Source organism: Melospiza georgiana, chromosome 9 (assembly GCF_028018845.1).
Source record: "Melospiza georgiana isolate bMelGeo1 chromosome 9, bMelGeo1.pri, whole genome shotgun sequence".
In the NCBI taxonomy this organism is placed as follows: domain Eukaryota; kingdom Metazoa; phylum Chordata; class Aves; order Passeriformes; family Passerellidae; genus Melospiza; species Melospiza georgiana.
In genome coordinates, this window is record NC_080438.1 from 8,455,143 (window position 1) to 8,482,994 (window position 27,852).

The window sequence follows — 27,852 nt, forward strand, 5'->3', positions numbered from 1 at the left end:
TTATGCTCAGACCTGCAATGACATTCCAGATCCATTTGACAAATAAATAAGAAACTTGCTATTCTAACTCATCTATGTTGGCTTTCAGATACCAGAATCACGTTCCATGACTCACTCCCTGGTTTCTGTAGCCTTTACAGAAATCCTCTGTACCACAGGTATGGCTCCCCTGCAAAACCAACTGAATAATGCTGACAGTTCAGACATTCCATTTCATAACCTGGATATTTAACAGCAAATCATTAGCAGGAAAAGAGGGAGAATAATCCAAGGCTCCTAAACAACACAAGCTGGAAAAACTGAAAGAGATGGTTTGTCTAGCCTGGGGAAAAGACCTCAATTGCACAGGCCTTTGGAGCAGCTGCAAAGAGGAAGAAGAGTTATTCTGCAGACCTGTCCTGGGCAGCAGTAATGGGCTTACACAGAGGCAAGGGACATAAGGTGCATTAGGAAATAATTTCCACTTGCAAGAACCATGAAGAACTAACAGTTTCTCTAGGGAAATAACAGAAATCTCCATCACTACCATTGAATGGTTCCAGTTATTATCAGGGAATGACTGAGATACAGCCAAATTGTCCAGGTACAGATCAGATCAGCCCTGACACTCTCTGCCCTCATTTACTACGACTCGGTGGAAGGCAGACCAGCAAATTCACTGTTTACTTGATATATTTCACGTGTAATGCTCAAATAAATAGATAAAAAAGCATGCCTCTAAAAAATATAACTGGTAAAAGAGCAGCTGAAAACAAACCATTATGACCAAGTGCCTGAGCACAGACTGATGATTTAAGAGCACAGTGGCTTTCTTTACTTTGACAGACACTTGGTTGCACCCACATTACAGAGGATCTTACTCCACATATATACAATTTGCTGCTTTTGTGACATGTTCAGTTTGTTGAACGTGCACCAGTCAAGTGAAGTGAAAATGCAGAGTACCCAGCTCCTTCACAACAGACCCCAGCAAGGCAAGACCATGACTATGACTTGGCCACATGAACTGCCTTGGTGGCTTATATATTTGTGGAATGGGTAGAAATCGGTTCTTTTTAGGACAGTTATAGCACCTCTCATTGAACTATTTTTCTCCCTCTCTCTCCCTTTTTAAGATAGCATCAAGGAAAAGCAAAGAGATGCTAAGATCACCATCACCTGGTCTTTGAGGTAGAAATATTTTATATTATTGAACGTTAGCTGCAGCTGCAGGGCCCACAGCAAGACCTCAGCTCTACCATAGACAAGCAGTGACTGCCCTGACACAACATGGCACTGTCTTAGGCACAGTATCCCTCTGAGCTAAAGGCTTACCTGAACTGCCACATTCTGCTTTCCTGCTTCCTGCATCTTCTCCAAGCCACATTTCTTGGTCTCATTCTTCCTTTTATTGTTATCCTTCTTGCCATCATTCTTATTTGCTACTATTCCTTTGCTAAAGTCCCGCCTCTCCCTCGCTATGTCCTTCGGGGGGTAGATGCGCCCTTGCTCTCTGTTCATCTCCCGGGGCTTGATATTCTCTTTGAAGGTGACCATGGGTTTTTCTCCTGCATCACAGCTGTTGCTCAGGCTTCTGCCAGAGGACAGCACTGATTTGAGTCCAGGGCTCCCATCAGCACACAGTGGCTCCACCATGGATGTCTCCTGCAAGGCGAGACTCTCTTTGGCTTCACTAGGGTCCTCCAGTAAGAGCTCCGGGATTTCTGTCACAAACAAGAGCTTTCCTACCTCATTTTCACATTGAATCAACCTGAAAAAGACAGCAAGGAATAAAAAAGCAAGTACACAAACTACATTACTTCTCATAATCAGTCTGTGAAGGAATAGCATGCTGACCCACAGAACATGTTATTAGAGCTGTCAGCATCTTGTGCTCACATTACAGCTAACTGCTGTGGTGAACAGAGAGAAAAATAACACTCCACAGTGGCTCCTGTGTCACCTCAGCTTCCAGCAGCATGGCAAACACCAACTATTTGCAATTACCTTGGCTGGTTATCAGCAATCCATTTGCCTGTGAAGATCAGGCGCTGCTGCCGTATCCGGCGTTGCTGCCCTTCTTTATCCCCTGTAATTGCCTGGTGGCCTTTGGAAAAATCCAAGTTCCTAGTATTGAAGCAGAAGAGGGAATATTAATTACACAATTACCCTCTGCAATATCCTATTTTTCTAGAAATACATGTCAGCATTGCTCTATTAAAAGCTCTGAACTTTGACCAGATATTATTCAAAACATGGCTGTTAAGAGATGTCTGATTTACACCTGTAATTCTCATCTGTTAAGATGCATCTACATTAAAGAGGTTCAGCAGGGTCATGAGCAATATTATAACCTCAAGAATTTCTCAGGGCTACACCCATCCATTGCAGTTGTTTTGAAGAGACCAACACCAATACAGCAGTAAACAGACACAGATAAGATATTGTATGGAACAGGCCAATGTCTGTAAAGTTGTGACATCAGCAAGGGTGCAGGATCCTTCAGCTGTCACCCACCTGAACGAGGGCCTCAGAGCCAGGAATCCTTGCAACTCAAATTCTTCTGGAAGCGGGGTTGCTGGCAAACAGACAGTAAACAGCATAAGGACAGCATGAAAGCATTGAACACAGTATCTTATTGCTTATTTGCTCCTAATTTGCTCTTCAACTGTAACTCCCCACATCAGCAGGAAAAACATTGTTTTTCACAGTTCTTTACAGCACAGACCGCAAGTGTCCTTACCATTATTACTGGATAGATCTTCTTCATGAGGCTGGAAACTATTTAGAAGAGAGATCAGCCAGGGCCATACGCTAAAAATTAGAAAACAGGCAAACCCTGAGTGAAAACTGATAACATGGGATGTGTTTGCTTTACCAAAAAACACTGAATGCTGTTACCATCACAGTTTACATTAATCCTCTGATTCCCAAGAAAAGTTTCTTGCAAAGTGTGAGTGAACCACTTTCTTGAAAGAATTACTATTACTAAAAAGCCAACCTAAAGTTCCCAAGGAAGCCAGGCTCTCAGAGCACAGACAGCAGGCCAGAGAGCCTGTTGTGAATTTAACCAGATAAAACTAAAGTGTGAGCAAGTGCTGCAAGCACCTGTCTGCAATTCATGCTTTGCAGTCCAAAGCTGATGGCTCTCAAGCCATTAGTCAATGAATCAGTTTAGGCAGCAAAAGAATTTAGGAAGACACAGCTGTGCAGAAGCACTTCTGCTCCATGAACAAGAACACTGCACTGTAGTACTGGAGCGTTTACCACCAAGGGATGAGACTCTAAGGGCTGCACCAAGCAAGACCATTAAACTAGAGGTGAACTTGCAGTCCCCTGCCTTGCCCTCACAATACCAGTAACAAGCAATGATTGGAAATTCTTCCCAAAGGCCCTGGAGCAAACAATTTTAAAATCACACTGATCATTGTGATAATGTTTAACTGCTACCACCAGACTGCTTGCTCCTGCTTGCTAGAAGCTCCCACTCAAAAAGTAAAAAAAAAAAAATCCTTCTGCTTTAGTGATGGGCACCACAGAAACAATAGAAAACTATTTCAGGATGCCCACTGTGCTCAGTGTAGGAGAAATGAATGTGTTCCCCCCAGTAAGGCTTCCAGCCATCATCCAGCACACAGCCTGGAGAATGCACTGTGCCCCTGACAGCACTTACACCCTCAGCTGCTCTCCTGCATGGCTGCAGGCACAGACAGCATGATCTTCATGATTATTCTCTACACTACACTGAGCAACAGCTCCTTCCCATGACTGACAAGGAACAAAAGAAGGAAAAACCACTCCAGATATCTTCAATAAGGCAAGTAAAGTCAATGATATGTTGTTCAGAAAATGGAATCCTTCAGAGAATCCCAGAATGGTTTGGGCCGGAAGGGACCTGCCATCCTGTGCCAAGGGCAGGGACACCTTCCACCACCCCAAGGTTGCTCCAAGCCCCACCCAGCCTGGCTTTGGGCACTTCTAGGGATGGAACAGCCACAGCTTCTCTGAGCAAGCTGAGCCAGAGCCTCACTGCCCTCACAGGGAAGGATTTCTTTCTAACCAATCTAAATCTGCCCTCTTTCAGCTTAAAGCCATTTACTCCATGAAGTACTACCTGCATGTCCTCTCTGCAGAGATTACTTGAGATCAAGCAGGTATCTTGCCTATTAAAATACAGGCATAGGTCTTCCTTGAGGATGTGTGAATGACAAAAGTTGTCACCATCTCAAAACCACATCTGAACTCTTTTCCTTAATCTTGCCTTTAGGAATTCTGTGGTTTAAGCTCCCAAAACTCCACAGGGATTTTTGTTTCTTATTTAACAAACCAAAGTTGTAGGCACCCCTGTTTCCTCATGCATCACACTGCTTTCCTTGGAGAGCCCATCTTAGGAACAATACTCATCCAGCTGCATCAGTCCCTCTGATCTTAAGAACCACTTTACAGAAACACTTTCTTGAATCAAAACATTTATGAAAAGTTAACAGACTATTTTAAAAATTGTGAGTTTTGAGCAATTTAAGCCTTAATTTATGAGATTAGTGGCAAAAGTGAAAAATCAGAGCAACAGTCCAGAACAGTTATGCCTGCATTGATATTTAAAGAGCCCCTCTACTAAACTGAATTTAACTCCTAGGTGACTACATCGCAGCACTGCCCAAGTGATGGTTTAGTGCATAAAATTAAGGCAAGTATTCTCCTGCCACTTCCCCCAGTAATCTGAGAAACCATCATACTAGATAAGACTACAGGAACACTCAGTAATTATGCTCAAACTGGACATTATAAAATAGATCCCCCAATTGTAAAAAACTTACAGGAAACCTAAACACAATTAAAAGAATCAATTTGCTCATGTAACCAACAAATCTCATGTTTTGCTTTATGAACCTTTTAGCACATACACTTTCTGTCATTTTGGTATCTGCAATGATGAGTTGTATGATCACTTTTCCCATGACTAATTCGTGGATCAACAGTAATTAGGACCTCCATGCAACAAAATGTAACAAGGGAAAGATGAACACTCACTACCGTCTCTCATCAACCACTGCCTCCTGGAAAACACTGGGCCTAAGTTTCAGCCAGTCCATGGAAACCTTCACAGCTGGAAGAGGATATGCAGCCCCAGAGTCCTCCTGGTAGTCATTTTGTAAAGGACACTTGCACAGAACTCCAAGAAATGACACTAGAAACAGAGTAAGAGGAAAAAAGCAAAAGAAAAAAACTCCATTATGTGGGAATGACACTTCAAAGTTGACCAAATAACTTAACCAAACATGTCCACCTTATAAACCCCTATTCTAAGAGCTAGTTCTTTAGACCAAGGCAGCCCAGCTACCTCATCTTAAACAGTCCACCAAGAGATCACAATACAGGGATTTTTAATAGTTTTCTACTATGGAGCAGGATCTTGATGTTTATATCTCTTCAACTGTCATGGCAAGTCATTTTGGCAAGTTAAAAAAAATCAGCTGAAAAGCCCAGTGCAAAAACACCTCTTTATCAGAAATGATCAACACAACTACCTACCTCCACTTTATTCACTTCAACCAGCAGGCACACAAACGCACTGGGGCTCCACAGGCAGGCACCCAGCCCAGACCCCTTAGAGTAACCACACCCATGTGACCATGGTGCCTTCAGAATCAGCTTCAGGCTGGAATTTGGAGAAATCCAGCTATTCAGAAATTTAGGTGTTGACAAACAAGGCCAAGCTGACAACAGGCTCAATCAGGTTAAGCAAATCAGCATTATGTGGCTAGAGTTTAAAATGCTCTGCACTCTCACTTATCTCCTGGTTGATATTACCAAAGGCAAAGAAGCAGCTGAGGTCCTGGTTGATTCAACTTCAACTTCAGTCCTGTTGAATCAGAACCAGTTCCATTCAAAGCAACTCCAACTGTTTGCAGCTAACTGGGGAGCAGCCCCCAAGAGGGGTACTACTCACCACCAAGCTGGATCCAGCTTTGCACCCAAGTTAAAATGTTCTTTCAGAACCAGGAAAATGATGCAGAGTTCTGTAACGCTTCAAACAGAGTAAGTCTGAACACAGAAATCCAGTGTTAGTCAGCACTGCTGACAGAAATGATCCTGTGTGACCATCATCTCTCACAACTTTCTCCCTAATGTCTATTCTCAGCACTTACCTCAGCCAGCCATTAAGCTAGATCCTGACAGGAAATTACTAATGGATTCCACATTAAAACCAAGGGAACTACAAAAATCAATTAGCTCCCACACTTACTGAAGAGAGCCAGGAGCTGTGTCCAGCAGAGCTGCTCATCCTGGCTGTAGCTGTGCTGCTCCGTTTCGTTGCTGAAGTCCCGCAGGTGGTGCAGCTGGAACAGGTTGATCACAGTAATATGGACTAACTGCTGAGAGTTGAAGGCCTTCTGGAACAATAACCTCTGCAACAAACACACAGGGTGCACATATTTTTAGATGGCAAAACACATGCTTGAAAGGACTGGTAGGTGCTCCTTCACTGCTTGACTAATGTTTCTGCTCTTTCACAACATTCATTCTGGATTCTATTTTCAGGTCAGCCCTCCCAGCACAGCACTGGGCTCCCCAGGAGGACCCCACTGTTAAGCACAAGGTTTTTGCTTGCACACCAGCTCAGACACACAACAAATCAACATCCCCTTTGCATATGGTTCTCTTCCAGAGCAAGTGCTACTTGGAATGTGCACAGACAGCACTGCAAAGGCCCATGGATTCACTGGGTTTGTCTGCCCTTCAAAGAACCAGCATGGAGAAGGTGACATTTTAAAAAACACCCCAGGAAAATTTAACTACTGCATGGTTATGCATTAAAGACTAATTCCACACCTGACTTCATGGGTCACAAAATGCCTCAGTGGACTAAACTAGAGAGAGCTATTCACAAATGTCTTTCAGTAACTATGCTAGAAAAGACAGCTCTCTCAGGACAGGAAAAGAGACTTCAAGCTTTTTGGGTGAAAAAAGGAGCTATCCTAAATCTCAGCAACACAACAATCAGGGAATCAGGTGAATTAACTCGTGTAAGCATCAGGAAAAGGTTTAAGCGCCACATTCACCCTCGACTCTCATTTAGGGCATGAAGCACGAGCACTGCACAGCTGACAACTGAGACTGGCAGAGCTGCCAACAGCAGCACCCAGAGCCTGGCTGAATGCTCCCAATCCTGAAACTGCTCTCCTCAGAGTTAAAATGAGCCACAAAATTAAAATAACTCACAAGCATACAGCAAACTTCACATCCACATTCAACTTGGTGAAGTCAGAAGAGTTACTCTCTGATAAATTAGACCTTGTGTTGCATAATATAAACAAAAAAGGTAAACTAAGCAACAAAGCAGGGCTCAATTAGCTGTTTTAACACTCTGGATCAGTCCAGAAAATTAAGACTGTTCCACATGCCTGAGCAATGCTCATAATTATTGATTATAAGCACTGTGGAAAAAGCAGTACTTTTTCAACAGCCAGAATCACACACGGAAAGAGAGATACAATTATTTCATTTTGAAACATAAACTGCCAGGGTTGGAGCAGTCAATTCATAGGAAGTTCTGTGGATTTTTAAATTTATTTTAAAGACATTGTGAATCTAACTGTAGCAGCACAATTCAAGACAAAAAAGTATAAAAGGACTGTAAAGACCATTTGTGATTTTTTATATTGCTCAGACCACATTCCCCTTTCCTATTTTTGAAAAGCATCCACTGCTCTGCTGAACATATTCATCCTCCCTGATGCTTTTCCACAAATTAGGAAGCTGAAACAGAGCAGTTTCCAAAAGCCATTTACCAGTTAACACCATGTCCTCTCTGAAACGATACTACTTTGCATAAATACTTCATAAAACTCTTTTGTTTTGATCTTGGCTGTACTGTCCAAGATAATGAGCTGGGTATGTAACCAATGGGACTCCTGAAATTTCCATGGAAAACGTGTTCAGCATAGTTCTAGTCTGCACAGAGTAAGGTTGTATGGGACACTTTTCAAGGGCAAACTGTTAACAGGAGAAGCAAGTTTCCCAAGGCAGATTAAAAGCAGCCTTAACAACCACTGGGAGTGAATGATAGACATCCAAAACATGAAGCTCTCTAAATTCCTCAGGCCACCAAGCCAAGATTTCACAGCTTAATCAAGTCCTTTTTACAGGTATCCAAGAATTATCCAGGTTGAAGAGCAGAGAATCAACAGTGGTCACTGATTTCTCCTGTATCTCCACCAACAATGGATCATGTGTCAAATGGGAAAAATCCCTAATCTTGGCAGAAGTTACCAGAACTATCCACTGTCAGCTGCAAATGCAAACCTTCCCTAACTGGCTACTTGAGCTTCCTGTATTTTATCATATGAAAGAATGATTAATGGACTGCAACTTCTGAACTCAGCTGGTAAAAATATTCTCAATATAGTAATTAATATATTGTTACAACTAACCTTGAACTGTTCTTCCAGCTTTTCTCGAAGAGGGCTCAGCTTCTCCAAGCTCTTACTCAGGTACACATGGCCATGAAATTTAATAAATGCCTTGATGAAGTCAGACACGCTCCATCGAGTCTTCACCTCATCACGACTGCATTTAGAACAGACACACCTGATTCAGTCTTTGGTATTATACACAGCTGCACACAACACCCCAGAATTACTCCAAAATGAGGGAGGAATGTCCTGCAAAGTTACTTTTTGTGTTGGCATAATATGCTTATTTCCTGCATTCACTAATCACAATCAGGAGCATCATATTCTTTGTTCCATGCACCTCTGAGCATGCTCTGACTGGACAAGGGCTGAGGGATTTCTGTTTCCACTGCCAAATATGAGTAACTTCTAGCAAGGCAGGAACTTTTAGAAGAAATATCTTCCTACTCACCTGAGTGGCAATAATTTACTTAGTCTCACCTTTCCAGTGCTTTAGAAAGTGCTTTTTGTAGGTTAGTGGAGGCAGCTGGGAAAGGAAACTTCACAGCAATGCTTCTGCAGTAGTAGAAAATTGTGGTCAAGTGGTCTCCTTTGGAGGAAGCTAGGATAGCCAACTGATTATAAGGCTGACCTAAGGGAGAAAAACACAAGCTGTCCAACAAGATTGTCCTGGGGGAAACATGCTAGATTTCAGAGTACATGTGGTCACCTGAAAAGGGAGCATAAAGTCCTCTGTTCTTCAACAGGCAAGGCTTAGGTGCATCTGCTGACCCTTCCATCCCAGCCTCAGATCTGAACCACTTCAGTGAAAAAGCTTCTAAATTTGTGGTGCATCAGCTGTTTGGAGGGTTTTGTTTGTTTGCTTGTGTTGCCTTTGTTGCTTGCTTTTTGTTTTGGGGTTTGGTCTTTTTGGTTGGGGGTTTTCGTTTGTCTGTCTTGTTGCCTTTTTTTTTTTTTTTTTTACTTTGGATGGAGAAGGATTTGGTATGGGGGTCTCTGATTTTGTTTGCTTGTTTGTTTCAGGGGGTTGAGTTTTTGTTTTGTTCACTTAGAATGCAACTGGTTAAAAAATTGGATCACTGGTTTCAGCAGCCCAGCTCAAAAGTAACTTAACCTTTCATCACCATCCCTACATTTTGGGCCACTGGAAGACAATAGCTACAAAGCTAGATCCCTGGACTAAAGAACTCTAACTCCCATCAGAAACTATAAATTGGCATGGGAATAAACAATTAAAAAAAAATGCTGGTGTAAAGCAAGTTTTCATTAATTGTACTTTATAAAGCATGAATGTAACAGACTATGGCAGTAGTGAAGCCTTGGAGTAAAGCTGTGTATTACTTCCCTTGTTTCTAAACCTGCACAAAAGGAAGCAACACAGATCATGCAAATAACCATTATCTAAAGGATTTACTGATGGGTGAGGCTTTACTAAATGATTTACTGATGTGTGGAGAATTTGGAGAGGGATATTTATGTAAAAGCCCAGGTTTTCAACTGCCAGAGAAGAAAACAATACCCCAAATCTTCCTTTGGAATTATGAACTGGAAAGGTATCCCAGACTCACCATTAGAAGGGACAAGCTGAGCTGCATGTCTATAGTAAGACTCTGCCTGGCTGGTCTGATTCCTATAGCGAGCTAAGAAAACAGCAAAAAAACCCAAGTTGAGGCACAAAACTCCAGTCTCCTGAAGTTACTTTCATAAAATGCAACTTAGCTGAAGAGCATTTCACTAGCATTACAGGAATAAGCATCAGAAGAATGGGCAATTACACCAAACAGAATCAAGATTTGACACATTTAATTCTGAGGTGGCTGTTTGGCCTCAGACCTAATTGTTTTATGGACAACAGTGCCAAGAATACCACATACAGAGAGCTAAAAATATTTTTCATCCCTCTTTGCAGGATCACCAACTAGATCTATTTTTAGGTTGTTCAAAAAGCAACCGCAAATTCCTGTGAAAAGAGAACTTTCTACAACACAAAGTTTTTCTCGAATCAAGAAAGAAATAAACTTGTTGAACTTAATGTAAAAAAGAAACCCCATTTATGAAAGACTGGATTTCTAAATGGTGCCCTTGTACATAAGATATTAGTGTTCTGGAATGGAGAAGTTGCCAGCCTGCTGCAACAGCTTTTGTAATAGTTACCAGTTTCAGCACTTCCCTGTGCCTACCAGCTAGAACATGATTAAAATGCTAGGAGACAGACTCCAGCAGATCACTAGCAAGCCAGTGATTAACTGTCTCCATGTGTTAATGTGTAACAAACACTAGATAAGTCTGAACAGGGTTTCTTTCCAGGTCTTTCTCCCTGCTGCAATCACCACAATCGGCAGCTAGCTGCTGAAGTGGAGCACACTTGCTCCAGCAGTTACCCTGGTCTATGCAGATCCCTCCCTAGAAGCTGAACACAGACAGAACTCCACGTCCCAGCCCTTTCCTTGTGAAACTCACCAATATCTCCCAGGTGGACAAGGCAGTGCTGGCAGATGTAGGAGCAGGAGCTGGACTGCGGCTTCACGATGGCGCTGGTGTGCGTCTGTTTATTGCTAATGATCCCCAGCTGGGAAGACTTCACACGGCACGGCAGGTCCACGTTAAAAACTGTGCACAATTCCTGGAGTAACTGCAAACACGGCCTGGCTCAGTGGCAGCTCCAGACAGCCATTGCAAAGGCATCAAAACAAGTCACTAAACTAACAGAGTGCTACTCAGGTGTGTGCTCACCACTGATGAGCCAAATATACTTGAGGTGAACAAGCTCAATTTACTGAAAGTGAGACTTGACAATACATTCTCCATATGGAATTCATTGAGTTCCATTGTGTCCACTGTGTTCATCTGCCCAGTAAGAAAAAGCTCTGCATCCCAAACCAGCAAGCAACTCAATCCTCATGATATTTAAATCACCAAGGATTTATCAGAGGAGATTGACAACGGGAGGTCTACAGATATTGCTGGGTTTTATGGTTTTGCTTGGTCTTTTTGTTTTTTCAGTAGGACACTCAAGAGGAACACAGTGGATTTTATACCTTCAAGAAGTGACACCGTTCTCTGAAAATATTAGAAAGGAACATCCCTCAACTTCCAAAGCAGCTGGTTCCAACATAAGAAACCCAACTTTAACTTTAGAAAGAAACTATTCCAAGTATAAATTTCAAAAGAAGCTGGAACATAACCAAATTGATAAGCAACACAAGGCAATACTAACAGTTCAGTGGCTGAGGTGTCAGTAAATATTTGCACTAAGCCAACACTGAGACTCTTTCAAGGAACAAGGCATCAGCTACTTGATCAAATATTTCAAAAGCTGATTGAAAGAAAGCCTCAACTTTGCCATTCTAATTAGTGCTTTTGAAGTTCTTCCTAATGGACTCCAACATAAATACTCTGCAAAGTAATGGCAACCAGAGAGTGAAGAGTGTGTGTTGGACTGATTACTAGGGCAACAAATGCAGGTAAGAAGTGACAGACTTTCTCCCAGCTGGGAACATGCTCAGTCTCCAAATAAAACAGACCTGCAGGAGGGTTGTACTTCCAGATAAAGGCACAGAGAAAGCCCATGGCTGACAGAGACACATACTCTGTCAGCAAGATGTGACATGATGCTTTTGCTTGCTGCAGAAAGAGGTTTGTGTTACACCTCATACCTCTTTGCCTCTTTCTTTATACAGTAAACAAAAAATTCCCAAACAAGAGAGACCTCAGAGATGAAAGCTGGATAAAAGAGAGCATCTTGACATCTTCAAAGATGCCAAATTAAGAAAATTCATGCTCTTGTTCAAAGATGTCACTTGGGGACGCCTCACAGCTGGAGAACAGGTACCTTGGCTGAGCCAAGGCTTTAGACTGAAAATGTAATTAACATCACAAACAGAGAAAGATGACCCAGTCTGTAGTGTCAAGCTCAGAAAGAGTAAAATTCCCTGATCCACTGCAGGAAAGAACAAGGCTTTTGCAAGATAAACAGTGTACAGGTAGAATGCCCTTGGCAACCATGACAGCCTGTGAAACTGGCTACTTCCAACAAGCAGCTTTACAAAAAAAACAATGCTGAAGGGGAAAAAAGGGCAGCCACAAGGGTACCCTGGGGTTGGCATGGCAGATGTCTGGAATCCAACTAGGAAATAATACAGTACAAATGACCTACTGTGAACGCTGTAAGCTGAAGACAGTGTAAATCAGCCACGACAAAGTTTACTCTGAACACTGAGAGAGGATTCAGCAACCACAATGTTGTTGAAGCAGACACCAAATGAGGGGGAAAAAGGAAGGAAAGGCAAGTTGTCTTTACTAAGGCTATTATCATACACTGACTCCTATTCTCCATAGTTTAAATCTAATGAAATCTAACATAGGAAAGAGTGTAGGCAAAAAAATGTCAGTAAGAAATAAGTATATGAATAGGAATCACACTCCTTTGGCAATTAACTGAAAATGCTGCAAAAGATTCTTGGCCCAAGAGCACTCAATACAGTTTTGCTTTAGGGGAAGAAAAGTTCCTAGAAGTGAACTAATTATTCTAACTGTTGAAAATTAAGACTTACACCTCAATGCTCATCATTGGTGTTAGGAGTCACAAGGAAGAGGCAAAGAACAAAACATTAGGCCATCACACACATCCCATGCATCTGCATTTTCTGCACATATTTCTGTTCCTGAGTAACTTAATCCAAGAACAAACTGATTATCCTTGCTTATCCTTCACTATACAGCAAATGAAAAGGAATGAAGGCAATGGCCCACAAACATATATAGCAATGAGAAGCCAAATGGGAATTTTTAGAGAAACAGCAGGAAAAAAGTACTAAGAGCACATCAACTAACTCATCTGCTGCGCTTGAGATTTTTTGTGTCATCATTTCTGTAAGACATTACAATTAAAAGACAAAATTCCTCACCACAGGTCACTGCAGACACAGAGTAAATGGCTTTAAGAGGGCCTGCAGAGCCAGTGAAAGCTAGACTTTCTAATAGTCAGAGAACTCATACAGGTGGTAGTTCAAGAAGGCAACAGATGCACAGTGAGAAGGCAAGAGACAATGCAAAGAAGCATCATACTACCCTTTCCTGCTGCTTTATGATTGCTCTGAGCAGGCACAGCAGAGCACAGTAAGAAATGGACCTCTGACCTTACCCAAAACAGTGGGGTTCAGGTGTTAAAGTAGATTCTATTAGAAAGGAACCTAAACTGCACCACAACCAGATGCACAAAAGTTTCAGCTCAAGACTGATCAAAAGAAAGCCCATCAGCAGCTCTGCAGACATCTCCTGCTGAGAGCACCACGGTTAGCAAGGTGCACTGCTCAAACCAATGCAGCAGCAGTTTCCTAAGCTAAGGGCAAAGAACAGATTTTACCCAGCTAAAACTGATCCCCCACCCAGCCTGTATTTTGTGCAACTCACCTGTGTGTAGAAGCCACTAGCTGCCTCTAAAAACAGAGAAAGGTTTGCCTGAACTTCGCTCCGATTCGGATTTGCTCTGTTTTTCGCCTGACCCTGGAGTGTTGTGATCTGATTTTTAAAGGCATGATTCCAACTGAAAATAAAAGAAGCATTTATCTTTTTACTTTGGAAGTGTCTTATGCAGATGGCATAAATAACAGGAAAGAACTGTTTAATTACATAGCATCAGACATGAAGAATATTCAAATTCAAGCAACATTCAGATGAGAACAAATGTTAAATATGGAATAACCACCTTTCCTCACCTCTCATATCTATGGAAACAGATCCTGATATATATATAGCTAACATACACGTGTATATACATATAGGGCCAATGCTAGCATCATTGATATTTGCTGGCAATTGCTCTATTTTAGGCAGCGTAGAAGTCCCTCCCTAAAACAAAATGTGGGGTACATAAATGAGGTTTAAAAATCATTCAATAACTGGAAGCCTGGAGAGGAGAACTCAGCCAGCCAACTCATCTGGTTTCCCTCAATGCTGAAAGAGCCACATGCTTCTGTTAACTAAACCTATTACAACTCATGTCTGCACCTTAAATAACAGGGAATGGATTCAGGGCATGGAGAAAATCCAGCTGGATCTTACCCTGATTTGTAAGGTGTCAGGAGTAACCTATTAATTAACCCCATGAGCAACCCTGATTATTCCTCCCTCTGCCCAGCTCTACCTCACAGGGCTTAAAACCAGTCTTCAGCAGCCCCTGTTAAACCTTGCTCAAAGCTCCAGGTGATTACATCAGGCAAATTTCCTCCTCTCAGGAAAATGCAGACTTCAGCCCCCCCCCGAGAGCAGAGCAGACTGGAGCTCCTTAGCTTGTCTGCCTCCACCTGGCTCTCCAAAACACAGTCCTGCATGACATGGCTGCCTCTGAATTGCCAGAGGTAAAACTCTAACCTACTGAATGTTCTTTGTCAGCTCTGCAGGGCATTCTCATTTTTCACCCACAGCACAGCTCTCATTTTAAAGGAAATAAGACAACTATTCCATAGGTTACAATTGCTTTTCTGGAAGCCTCAGGGTTTCCTGCTGCCCAGCCCAGATCACATACACACACACAAATTCAGTGAGGTACTTACAGGTCCTGCTCCACTTTTTTATCTAAAGCGTATTCCAAATCAGTCACTAGCATTTTTTGATATAAGTCCTGTAGAGCCTGTCTGGATGTCCAGACTTCTGCTGGACCCAGCTTTGAATCTGAGCAACAAGAAAGAAAAAAAAAAAACCAAACCCAGAGTCACACAAATTTATGGAGTAAATCTGATTTTTCACTCATTTATCAAATGAAAGAATAGAGCTCAGTGTTAGATACACATCACCAAACACCTGCTTTTATCATTTTCCTCAGAATAGTGAAATACAAGAACTACAGAGGGGTTGAGGGCTCACTGCTTAACTGAGGAGTCTCCTACAACTCCAGAATTAGATGTGAACAAAGTTAGCAGCTGGCAAGTTAAAAATCAAAACAGGTAGGAGAATGTGGCTCTCCCTAAGTTATAAAACGGCAAAATTTCTTGCCACTGGATGAAAAATTTCCAGTGTAGCCAAAAAATAATTAGCAGACAATAAATCCATGGAGGGATGCTAGATAGGACAGTGCATGGACACACACTGTTGGTGTTTAAAGAACACTGTGGGCATTTTCTAACTCTTCAGTAGCTATCTGCTCTCCACCCCAGAGGGCGAGTGCAAACACTGCTCCCTGCTATTGAGTTACAGAGTCCAATTTCCCAGGGCTGGGGCTGCAGGAGCACAAGGGATGGGCCTCACCCCAGGGAAACCATCCTGATACTGATGGTGCAGCCACTCCTCTTGGGTTGGGTGGATCCAGGTGGTTTTAATGGTCCTATGGGGACTACACCAGCCTGCTGCTTTAACTACACCCAGGTGGCAAGCACAGCTGAGCAAAGGTTCGTGAGAGAAGCTAATTGTGCTGCAGGGCTGATTCATTAATATAAACCATTTCCATTTCCCATTAATATATACAGCTTAAATCACAGCTCACAGCATTTCACTGCATCTAGGGCTGCACTTTCACAACATGGGGGAGTGCTCAGCATTTCCTCACCCAGGTTCCTTAAAATCACCCAAATCCTGGCTAATCCCAAGTATAGCAGTTCCTGTGCTGGTCTGGGCAGGAGTCTCAGGTTTCAAGAGAGAGGTAGAGACATGAGACCTTCATCTCCAAATGTTTAGAACATCCAAAGTCAACTTCAAAAATATGTATTAGGTATAGGCCAAAGGGGCACAGTTGTTAAAATACTATTTACTTATTTAGATACAAAGGACAAGCCTTTAACACAAGGTCACACACTTTCCAGAAAATTCTTAGGAATGATAAGCAAAAGGAACACAAAAGGAAAACAAAACCAGGAATCAAATATTATTAATAAGCTATATAAACTGTATAATAAAGGCAATTACCTGTCATGTCAGCCTTCAGGACTTCTGCCTGCCTGTAAGAAAGCAAAATGACAATATATTAGAAAGCTCAAAATAACTGACTTATGCCAAAGATAATTAATGCAATGGTGAATCTGCTTACAACTCTGCTTTAGTTCACCCCATGCAGGATTTGAGCTACTGTTGGTTCAACAGCATGACTGCTTTTATTTCATCCCATAACAATAGTCAGCTGTTCACTTTTCCCTGCTTATGCCTCCTTCTGAACAAATATACTAATAATGCTCACATTAAAGTTTATATTTTCAGCTTTATGTGGCAGCAGCGTCCTGCCAACATTAGTGATAATTGCCTGGGACATTTTTATCAACTCTAAGTTGTCACACATGAAATACAGGAGCCAACAGAGTCAGAGCAACACCAACTCCCACCAGTGTCTGTCAGCCCCTCAGTACAGCCCTCCTGTCCCCCACACTGCACAAGTTTCTGTAGGGAGAAGGGATAAGACTATGGCTTCCCCAATTGCCTCTTTTCCTTGAGCTGCATCCCTAAAGCAATGCTTTGATCAGGCTTCCAAGGAAAAAAAAAAACCACAATACACACAGAAAGAATGGCAGCTACAGGTGACTACCTACAACTCCTGCACTGAGCATCCTCTGCAAACCCCCACTGCTGGTGAAGGCTGGCAAATAGCTTCCAAAAACAGGAACACTGGGGCAGTCCTCAATAAATAAATGTTTCTGAATGGTCAGTGTCTGGCTGGAGCAGGCAGTGGAAGTGCTACAGTTCAGCACTGTGTCAGCAGTACATAAAGCTTCGAGGAGCAGCCCTGCTGGTCTGTCTGATGGGCACAATTAACCCAGGGCTAATTTGGGTTTGGATCAGACATGTCCCTCTGCTCCTGATGCACTCAGGTGGTGATGCAGATTTGGAGTGCAAGCTTTCCACACCAGACATGGAATCCTCCCCGTATATGAAATGCTCCCCTCACCTGCCTCAGAAAAAAACCTAAAACCAAACACAGTTGGAAGACACACTGCCTAACATGCATGTCATATGCCAGCTTGGAAAAGAATGGAGAGCCAGGAGAAAGCACCAACTAATCCCTAAAGGGGCTGCAGACATCAGCATATACTTTCTCTTGCCAATGTGAAGTTGTGGTGACTGCAAACAGTTTTTCAGTTTGTTCTGGGATCTACCTACTGGCCACAAATTATAGAGAAGGTTATGAGATCCACATGAGAATTAAAAAGGTATTAGAATAGCATACACGTAAGTAACACGTAAATTGTTAAGTTTTTAACAATTTGCAAAATTGTTAAAAACTTAACAATTTACGTGTTACTTATGTATAACATGTAAAATTCTATTTATTTTGCAATAATAAAATTGCAAAATTCTTTGCAATTGCAAAATTTTTTGCAAAATTCTGTTTTTTAAGTGCAAGCATTATCTATAACAGCTCACCATAGCCACCTCCATCTAAAAAGCAATGGCATGCCCCAAGGGCTTTAATTGTCAGAAACATCTAAACTGATACTAGAAGTGAACATGTATGCTCCTCACCTAATCCAAATTCAGTAACTGGAAGCATGGAGAGCATTTATTGCCTTTAAGACAACTTCTTTCAATTGTCAAAAAGAAGAGATAACAGAGACAAGCAAAGCAAATTTTAGCTATTGTATCAGGAGAAAGCTGAAAGCCCAAGAAACATTTTTCCCTCATCCATACACAGGCAACAAAAGGCACCTAAGTGAAGGCTCTCTGTGGCTGCAGGCAGCAGGATGGGAATGAGCAGATGCTGCCCCCAGGGAGCCAAGAAGGGACAAGGAGGGACAGCAACCTCCTGTGCAGGCTGTGCCTCAGCAGCCCCTGCACTGCTGACCTGCAAGCCCAGTCAGGCCCAGAGCTGAGGCAGAGCTGTGGTGCTGGCAGCCAGCAATGCCACTGCTCCCAAGGAAAAGCTGACTTGCTCAGGTGCTGGAATCTCGCTTTTCTGAACAGCCAGCCAAGTTCCTACAGTCTGGCTCACGCTTCAAACATCTTCCAGTGCTGTGAAGGTCTGCTCTGAGCCGAGAACACAATCTGTGCTGCCAAAGCCACGAACGCTGAGAGGCTCAGCCCCAGCAGGACACGCAGGACTGCGCCCACAGACACCAGCCCAGAACTCTCTTCCAGGCACGAAGGCTCTGCCCTTTAAAAGCCAAGAACTGCTCCTCTGGAAATTACTTGTGCAGAACTACCTTCCACTGAGTCTAATCTTTAAATGAGGAATGTAAAAGCACCTTTTTTTCCCCCCAGAAGTTTGCCCTCACTGCTGCCTAGAGAATTCTGGTGAAGAGAGCCTCAGCCTCTACATCAGCGCAACTGCTGACAGGCTCTCTGTAAGTGCACAGACCTGATCATATGGCTAGACCTGAGCTTCCACCAAAAAGAATTATTTAAAAACACTTTTTATTTTGGAAGAGAAGACTCATGGGCTCACAGAACAAGAGACTTTAGCACCAATCGCTTCACCAGCCATAACACAGACTGCCCTGTATAATTTATAAAATTGCAACAAGCAATACTAAAGAGATTAGCATTGTCATTTTAAATAAAATGTATAGAAATTATTTCAATACTTCCTAGACTCCAAAGAAATTAGGAGAGTTGACCTAACATTAGTATGCTGCTTCTCATTTCCACATAGAAACAATTTGTTTCAAATAGCTGCATTCTAAGCCAGGATAAGAGGGGGCAGCCTGGGTACAAACCTTGTTCTGCACCAGTGGCAAAATACTAGCAGAGAGAAAGAGAAAGATGATAGAGAGAAGATGCACTGCCTGTTCATTAAACAAACTTTACAATGGGCCTTTGCTGGTGCTCAAGGACTCCTAGTGGGCACCAACTGGAGTTCACCGGTAACAACTGGCAGGAGTTTCTCACAGTGCCAATGGCTCCTTCTATCACCCAGCATTTTTAACAAGCTTTTCTGGCCATATATTTTATTGCACCTCCTCATATTGAATTTACATTAGAATGACTCATTCTGGGGCAAAAAAGGTTGCCTACTAGGAAACCTGGTAGGGCTTGCTTATACACTGTATCATTGCAAGAATATTCTCAGATATCTCCTCGCCCAGTTGGACTCAGCAGTTCAGTCAAGCTTCCCTAAATTTGTTTTGTTTTTTTGTTTTTTTTTTTTTTATCCAAACCATAGTTCAGAAAAATTATATTTCAAGTATTTCCATATACCACCTTGAAATAACAGCTACTCTTTATTATTTCCTAACCAAATATGTAGATTCACTCTGTGCTTTAGTCAAAATTTAAACTAAAACACAACAGCCTCCCATCCAATTCAGTGAAAATGTTTGATAGCTAAAGGAATTTTCATTTTATTCATAAAAGTGAAAAGCTTCAAAACTTTAAAACACAGTAGTCAGGACTGTCTCACAAGGTTGTAAACGTATAAGATAAATAAAAAATTAGGAGACAAAAGAAACTTCTCTTCTCATAAGAACCTGAGAGTATATAAAGTTTTAAAGCCCCTGGAACTCAGAGGCTACATTTAATCTGGAATGAACCACTGGACTTGGCAAAGGAAGACAAGAAAGACACATTTCATTTTCCCTCTTCCAAGTTTTTACCATTCCTCATCAATTAAGTTTTCCAAGTCAGAATAAGAAAACAAGTTGTTTCCCTTGAGCTGGTAAGCAGTACAGAAAGAAAATCCCACAAATATTGGGATGTCTCTCCCATATATATTTTTGAAGTGTTTACCCCATCACACTAAAGAAACATCAAAAGATCATGCAGTCGCACCTTCTCTTTAACACTAGAGCAAGTTTGCTTAATTTGATGTTAAAATCATGTAAGATCATAGAGCCACTTTGGTTAACTATTTTATTCAAGTTTTCCTCTTGTTGCCATGTGACTTCCAACTCTATTTGCATATCACTGAACAAATGGATCTATTTTACCATTGTCCCCAAAAGAACTCATTTCTGTTCCAATATCTGCCTTCAGTACAGCTATAATTCAAGCACTCAATCACAAATTTTCAGTTCTGCATACACCACCCTGCATCTCTAATGGGGCTGTATCCATTCTACAGAAGCAGGGGTCTGCTAACAAGCTTCATTATCAAGCACAGATAAGCCAATGAAATTAAGCCAAACTTCTCAAAGCAGCAGTTTTGTGTTACCCAGCTACCATCCTCTATATTTTGGAAGTCAAGCCTCATTTACACCACACCTCTCATTTTCACAGTGAGGATCTGCCAGGCGTCATCTGCTGTGGCATGACAAGTTCTACAAAAAAACCTGGAAAACCCCAGCTCTCACAGAGCCAACAAGAACACCACCCTGCTTTCACCCTTCCTGAAGGGGAACTCCACCTGGTTTTCCCCTGACAGCCCTAAGCTGTATCAGCTGTATCAGTTCTCTCATCAAATCTCACTAACACAACCCCCCAATGAGGAATTGAGGATTTACATGACTAAAATGGGCAATGAATCCAGGCAGCTGGGTTTATAAAAGCCATCAGATCCAATCTCATTACTAAAAACTAAAAAAAAAACGTGAAGTGGTCAGGAGTTTCACTCCAAGCAGAAATTCAGACTCCTGCAGTTCTCTTTCCTGGAGGTACTGTACCACAATGAAAAGCACCTGCAGCCTAAAGTGCCTCAGCAGGAGGTGACTGATCCCAAGGCTTATCAAGGGCACTGCCAGAAAGCTTTCATTCTTCTGAAAGGGAATAGAAAGATACAGAGAAAAAATAGAATAAATGTGTGAAATGTTTCATTTTGGGTAGAAAAGGTAAATTTTCTATACAAGCATACTAAAAGTCAAACACTTAATATTTTAATTTCATTATTTCAGTATTTGGCAAGGGTCACAGCAGAAAGAACTTCAAAGCAACAACCTGCCATTTTAGATTTTCCTCAAAAAACAGCTATCTTCAACAAAAACTTGTAATAGTTTTAATACTCAGTGGGGTTTTTTTCTTTATTTGTCTGTATTTAAGCATACTCATGCTGATTCAGGGCAGGTGGAAGCAGTAGGAAACACTAACAGCATGGACACTGAATATTCCACAGCATATTTAGGGGAGATTGATTGTTCAGAAGCCCCCAAGCACAGTGTCCAAGACATCATTCACATCTGGAGTTTGGCACTTCAGATGTGAAGAAAACTTGCTGATACAAATGGTTGACAGTTTTTTGGAAAATAAGTATTTTTCCTTCAATTCCTAAGACTGGCCACTAACACTTGCTAAAATTGAAAAGTTTGTTTTCTTTACAATTTTTAGAGACTCTCTGGCTACCAATCCTTTACAGCTGGTCCACTTTGCTAAAGGTTGAATTCTCAAACATAACTCTGACTTCCCTAAGCTGTTTTGTAGACAGTTACTATATCTCTAACTATGACCTGTCACAAGGAAATATTTTTGCAGCAATCTTAGGATTGTGCATAAACCTAGATGGTTATGCCTGAAGTACAGTAATAGCAAACTTGTGGGTAAACTTCAGCTTTTATTTTTCCTCCACCCATTAATTCAACATCACCTGAATACAACAGGCTTCAAACAACAGCTCCTGTTAACACATAGCTTTTCCTGAAGGGGCAAATGGATGCAGTCAGGATTTTGCAGGGGTATATAGCATCCAACAATAATTTTACTTATTAATTTGTGTAAAGACTCTACCTACTCATATATCAGACATGTACTGTTAACAGTTTTACTTCTATAGAACAAGTTCTTACTGTTCCAAACTTCCAAGTGTTGACACCTAATTTAAATGATCATAGTTTGCACAAAGTTCTAGAATTGCTTGCTTTGGGAGCTGGCAGGTTTGAGTGATGTCAGCTCTTACTGAGGGAGCAAGAGATCTTCAGCCTGTGGGTCATGAAATGAAATGTTCCAGGTGCCTTGGAAGGCCACTGCTAACACACACCAATGAAAAACACCTTTAACAGAATCATCTTATTGTCAATTTTATGTGCTAAGTAGTTTCAATCTTATTATTCCTCTTACAGGCAGCTGAAGGCAGGGTACAGCTAATTTCCTTGACCTGCAGTTTAATCAGATTATAGCGGTAGATCAAAGCCACAGAAACAAGTACCTCATCACCAGTAAAAACAAAAACCTATGCTTCTGCAAGCAGATATAAAAGCAAAGCAATCACCACCTGAATACAAACCCGCTCCACAGGGAATCCTGCTCTATTCCTTTTGTGTTGTCACTGTGGCTGAGGAGGATGTCAAGAAATGGGGACACAGAGCACAGTTTTCCTTAATCCCATCTTCCCTCCTTCTCCTCTATTAGAAGCAAGTCATAATAATCATCCTCAAAACACAACTACCAAAAGCAACTCTTTCCAAGTTTGATCAGAGCTGACAATCCTCCTCCTTGGATAAGGGTACAAGTACCCTTGCAGTCAGCTTCATTCAAACTCATTTTCTTCCTCCAGTTTCACGGAAGTCAGTTTCTTTGTCTCAAGATTTTAAAATGATGTGCCCCAAAGGTAAAAGCACTCCTAAGGAAAGTTAATGTGTTCTTAATATCTGATTTAATCTACAGAGAGGGAAATACAAACCTCCTACACTGCTCAGGCTCCTGGCATTCCACTGCCTCCACCAGACTCTCTGCTGTCGCCCTCCTTACACAACCTGGAGTCAGAACATGAGCTAAATACCTCAGAAATGAGGTCCAGCCATTCAGGATCAGCAATATGCCTCCATCTGTCCCACAGAACTCCAAAATTTATGCCAGGAGAGTAACCTGAAAACTATATATCCAACAACCTGGATTTTCCAATTCAAGCAAGAGCAGCTGGCAATAAATGTAATGTTAGGACTACCTCAGGAAAGCTCAGCTGTGTTTCCATAGTAATTTTTAAAAAATACTGACTATGCTGTTCTTTAACCCATCATCTTGACCTACTAGTTAAGTGGAATTTTATTAAAGACAGCAGGGATAAAAATAACCTCTAAATGGACGCTGCCCAACAAAGAAAAGCACAAAAACTCCAGTCACCTCTAACTTGTTTACCTTCCAGGACCTGACAGCATAGCTCCACAAGTAACCCTGACAGTATTTTCAGTATAGAAAAATTCTGGTTTAGTAACAGTAATAAGAATTTATTAGATATAAAAAAGGCATGCTCAAGAAATAATAAATGGATACTTAATACCTTCAAAAGAAAACTTTTAATAGCAAACAGTAAAAAAGTAAAACTTTTGTGGAATACCCTGGCACATCCATACTGCATTTACTACACTAGCTGACAATATGTCAGCTTTGCAGCTAACCTGAGAACAAGTGAAAGGCAAAACATTTAAGATCAAATACAAAATCCATCTGTATATCTCTTCCAATTTTTACACCATCCCTTGCATAAAAAGCATTTTTTGCATTTTTCAAAACTAAGGCAATCTTAAAGGTACAAGTGCACAAAAACTTCAAGACTGCCCTCCAATCCTCTCAGTCATTGACAGCCCTCCCCCTTAAAGGAAGTTAGACACCAAAACAAAGCTCTGCTCCCTCACTACCCACAATAAGGAACTTTGGGGAAGCACACAGAAGGGTCACCAGTTCTTAGGGCTGTAGTCCCAAGAGGGATGTGAAAGGTTTACAACTGAACTTGCCATGTTAATTCCCACGAGGTTTTGAGACTGAACAAGGAGAAGCAACAGAATTATTTTCTGAACAACCACAACCCCCCCCCCCAAAACTATGCCCTTGTAATAAACATACAGTGTGATGTTTGCTCTTGCAAATGTTAAATGTATGTTATAAGGTTAAAAGAAATTCTGTTAAGATCTGGTGGTTTTTTTATATAAATTTTGTAATGTTGAAAGTTGATCTCCAACCATTGGGGAAGTTGAAGCAAGAAGGACTGCACAGACTCCAAGGGGTGGGATGAAGGAGGAGCTGGTGCACAAGTGTGGGGAGGTTGGCTGGTCAATAGCATAAATAAGGATTGCTATGGGCGTGGGCCATGTGCTTGTCAATAGCATAAATAAGCATTGCTATGGGTGTGGGCTGCGTGCCTCTGGCTGCACTAAGCACCTAGCACTGTCCCTTTTTCCTTATTCAGTCCCTTGCTGTGGTTCAATAAACTTTTGAAAGTTTTAAGAAGTGAGGAGTCGTTTCTCACACCCTTTTTTCTCTTTCAAACCCTGGTGAGAGCATACACTACCACGTCTCAGTGCTGATAAATGTATAGTAACACCAGCAGTAATTTGCTATATTACAGTTCCTGACTTGGTAAAACCACTTGTGTTAAGGGGCTGGAAACTGCAGACAACAGATGTTAGAACAAGTGAACATTACTTCTTTTAACAGCTTCTGCAATGAAAACCATTTCCAGAATTACAGAAAATGCAGATATGTGAGCACTGAGATCAGCTTCAGATGGGTATCATCAAATCAGTTTCACAAAGTTCTGCTCCTCAAGTCAGCCCTGCAGAAGCCCAAAGAGGTGAGGCAGGAGCTACCAGCCCTCCTGGACACTGCACAGGATCCTCCAGACAAGTGTAGAGAATCCAATTCAAAGGAAGGAATTGCAGTCAGTTCAGTGCCCCACTTGCCAGCAGACAAAATGTGCCCTCTCACCTGCCCACAGAGCTGCAGAGCAGTGACACACACCACACATTTCCCTCTAGAAAGGCCACTCCACTTTGCATCAAGAGGACAAGTGCAGCATCTAAATTCTGACTTTCAGCTCCACAAGTTTCCTGCTGCCTCCAACCTCCACTAACAGCTTGGAATATAAAACTCAGATCTCTTGCTCATTTCTGGTGTTCCCTACAGAACCCCTTCCTCAAACTGCCCCTTGCACAGAGGCAAATGCTGACCTTCATGCTCAGTAAGGCTGGAATGACTCCAAAACAGAGGAAAGGATCATTTAAGAGGAGCCAGTTACTGGGAATTTGAGATACTGTCCTCATTGCTAAGCAGCAGATGGATAAAGAGCAAATCCATAGATGGTACCATCAGAGGTGGCAGAAATAAAGCACAAGTAATCCCTCACGCTGTGTTTGTAGCAGGTTAGCTATGACAGGTACAGTGAAGTTCAGTGCTTTCAACAGGTGCTCTCCAAGTCCTTATACTAAGATCTACGCCCAGATAGTCAAGGCCTTCCAAAATATAAGCCTTAAAGCAAAATTACTGATATTTAAATATTGTTGTCATTCAGTAACTGTAAACTGGTTTTTGCCAATCCCATTCATTTTATAAACTCCCAATCACATCAACATCACACAAAACCCACATCTATGCACAAAGATGACATATCCAAAAGTTTAAAAAGCTTTTCATTATTAAGAGGTTCGAAAGGACACCACATGGTACACACAAGCCTTGACAAAAACACACCTTGATTACATCTGGATATGATCCTAATTGCAAGCTGCATCTTAGAAATTATTTTCAATTTTCCATCTTGAAATTACGTGCAAACCATACTCTGAAAGCACAGTAACAGCAGAAGGCTGAACACCAGTCAGGGAGAATATTATACCCTCCATTTATGATAATTAAATGGGTACTCAGTACATCATTGCCAATCATTTACAGGAGTCTCATTAGCTGCTCCCCATTCTCTATCACAAACACATAGGCAATGCTGTTCTGAGATAAATTTACTTTCCAAGCAGAGAATATTCAAATAATTTCTGTCTTAGCAACACAAAACTCACCTGCAGTCTTCTACTGTTGGCTCTCCTCAGGTCAGGAGTGGTTCATGCAGAAGGGCTGCTGCCTACAATACCCAAGCCCATCACCAAAACACACGGTACTCCTGGAATGTGGGAAGTTACTCTGCTCTGTATTCAGCTGAAGGGGAAACCTATGACCAATCCAACCAGCTCAGATCTAGCAAATGTTATTGGCACAGAAGGAGGGAAGCAGATGGATACACTACTACAAGAACTGTCCCCTCCAGGAAAGGTGCACCTTGAAGCTTTGGGAGCCCATCAAACACCAACAGGTCTGGAGGAAATCCAGCCTGGTTGAGGAGATGCAGCTCCATGGCCCAAGTCCAGCTGAGCTGTGCAGCTCTGCTCCAGCAGGCCCAAACTGCCTCTGAACAGGATCTGCTGCCACCATTGCCCCACTGAGTGCTGCCAGGTGCTCCCAGTTAACCAGTAACCTCCTTTCCTGTTTTGAAAACTAATGGATTGGTAAGGAGCAAGCATCCGACTAAATTTATAACTCCCAAGGTTAAATCCACTTGTGAGGCGTAAATATATTTATTAAAAAATGAAAAATTATTTCAAATTTAAATTTCAGGGCCTAAAGACAGAGTCCTTTTCTAGTTCTATGTCAGAAAAGTTCACATGATATTCAGCTGACTACAAATCAGTATCTGCTTTATGAATCATATATGGAAAAACGTGGGGGTTTAGCAGACCTTTACTAAACATAAACTGTGGAAAAGAATAATGCGAATGCAGTTTTAGACTGCAGTCTCCCTTTCAGCAGTCAGACCAAACCTCATTATCTGCAAACCTCATATCCTGCAAAGGCTGAGGAAAAGGCTCCATAGCAATGGATTAACACATCCCACCTGAAGATCAAATCATAAGCCTAGAAGGGCCCTCCAAAGGTTATAGAGCCCATTCCATCACCCTGATGTTATTTCTGACAATCATTTAGTTGCTTGTTTTTAAAGTCCTACCAAGTCCCCTCCATAGCCCAAAGCAGCACCCTGGACACTGCCAAATCATTCCCACATGGCATTATGCCCTGCCTTCAGGAACTGCTCAGTGCCTTGGCTTCACCCACTCCAGCTCCTTCCTGCCACCAAATCCCACAGCAAAAATCACCAGCCTTGCTCAAGCCACTGCTACTTCTGCAACATGGGGAAGGGTAGCGACTGTCCCTCACTCACAGGAGACATTCCCTGAATCTTTGAGGCATATTAAGCAAGAAGAGACAATGCCATCAAAAGATTCAACATGTGACCACATAGTTACCAGTTATTAACTCAGTATTTGTGTGCTACTCAGGCTGCACAAGCCAATGCAGCCCCTGCATTCCACTTTGCAATCAACTATAGAGAGATTTTATAGTCATTTGTTTTGTGTAGTGTACCAGCATGTCCAAAACAAGCTTGAAAATAGAATAATTTTAGCACTGTGCTTCAGCATTTGACAATAAAGCAGGGAAGTGAGGTGAATCATGCTGCTTTAATACCAAATCTGAAATCCAAATGTTCAAGAGCATTTCCCATTATACACAAAAAATTTCCAGCACCTGAGTCCTTGAAGTCCCAAAGATCTTCATGTCTGTTGGATCTGTCCTTCCTGAAGACAAAACACTCTTGACCCACATCACCTAATGCTCCAGCAAAGCAATTCTCAATTATTTCAGGAATTAACACAACAAGTTATGCAGGACAGAAGATATACTTTTGTAACCATCTTTAATCAAAGAGTACAGAATTTTAACTGATCTTGAATGAGTATCCCCAAATTCTTAGCACATAACATAATGTTACAGGCAGACACGGCACTTTTTTTAGTGCTGACTTCTGACTGGCCACCTATGATGGAAGGGACCAAAACAGTCTGTAGTTGCACAACCA

The 27,852-nt window shown here is 41.8% G+C and overlaps 1 protein-coding gene across 3 annotated transcripts in view; it reads right to left on the reverse strand.

Annotated features, from left to right (window-relative positions):
* Nucleotides 1-27,852, reverse strand: part of SMG7 (SMG7 nonsense mediated mRNA decay factor) — a 51,382-nt gene that overhangs the window by 14,188 nt on the left and 9,342 nt on the right. For all 3 annotated transcript variants that reach the window (XM_058029958.1, XM_058029959.1, XM_058029957.1), the window contains exons 2-14: nucleotides 16,296-16,327; nucleotides 14,951-15,068; nucleotides 13,809-13,941; nucleotides 10,857-11,028; nucleotides 9,965-10,036; nucleotides 8,877-9,027; nucleotides 8,415-8,550; nucleotides 6,227-6,389; nucleotides 5,011-5,167; nucleotides 2,723-2,793; nucleotides 2,497-2,557; nucleotides 1,987-2,106; nucleotides 1,315-1,750 (exon numbers count right to left, since the gene is read on the reverse strand). In XM_058029958.1, the coding sequence (XP_057885941.1) occupies nucleotides 1,315-1,750; nucleotides 1,987-2,106; nucleotides 2,497-2,557; nucleotides 2,723-2,793; nucleotides 5,011-5,167; nucleotides 6,227-6,389; nucleotides 8,415-8,550; nucleotides 8,877-9,027; nucleotides 9,965-10,036; nucleotides 10,857-11,028; nucleotides 13,809-13,941; nucleotides 14,951-15,068; nucleotides 16,296-16,327 (1,822 nt within the window). The remainder of the gene's footprint in view (nucleotides 1-1,314; nucleotides 1,751-1,986; nucleotides 2,107-2,496; nucleotides 2,558-2,722; nucleotides 2,794-5,010; nucleotides 5,168-6,226; nucleotides 6,390-8,414; nucleotides 8,551-8,876; nucleotides 9,028-9,964; nucleotides 10,037-10,856; nucleotides 11,029-13,808; nucleotides 13,942-14,950; nucleotides 15,069-16,295; nucleotides 16,328-27,852) is intronic.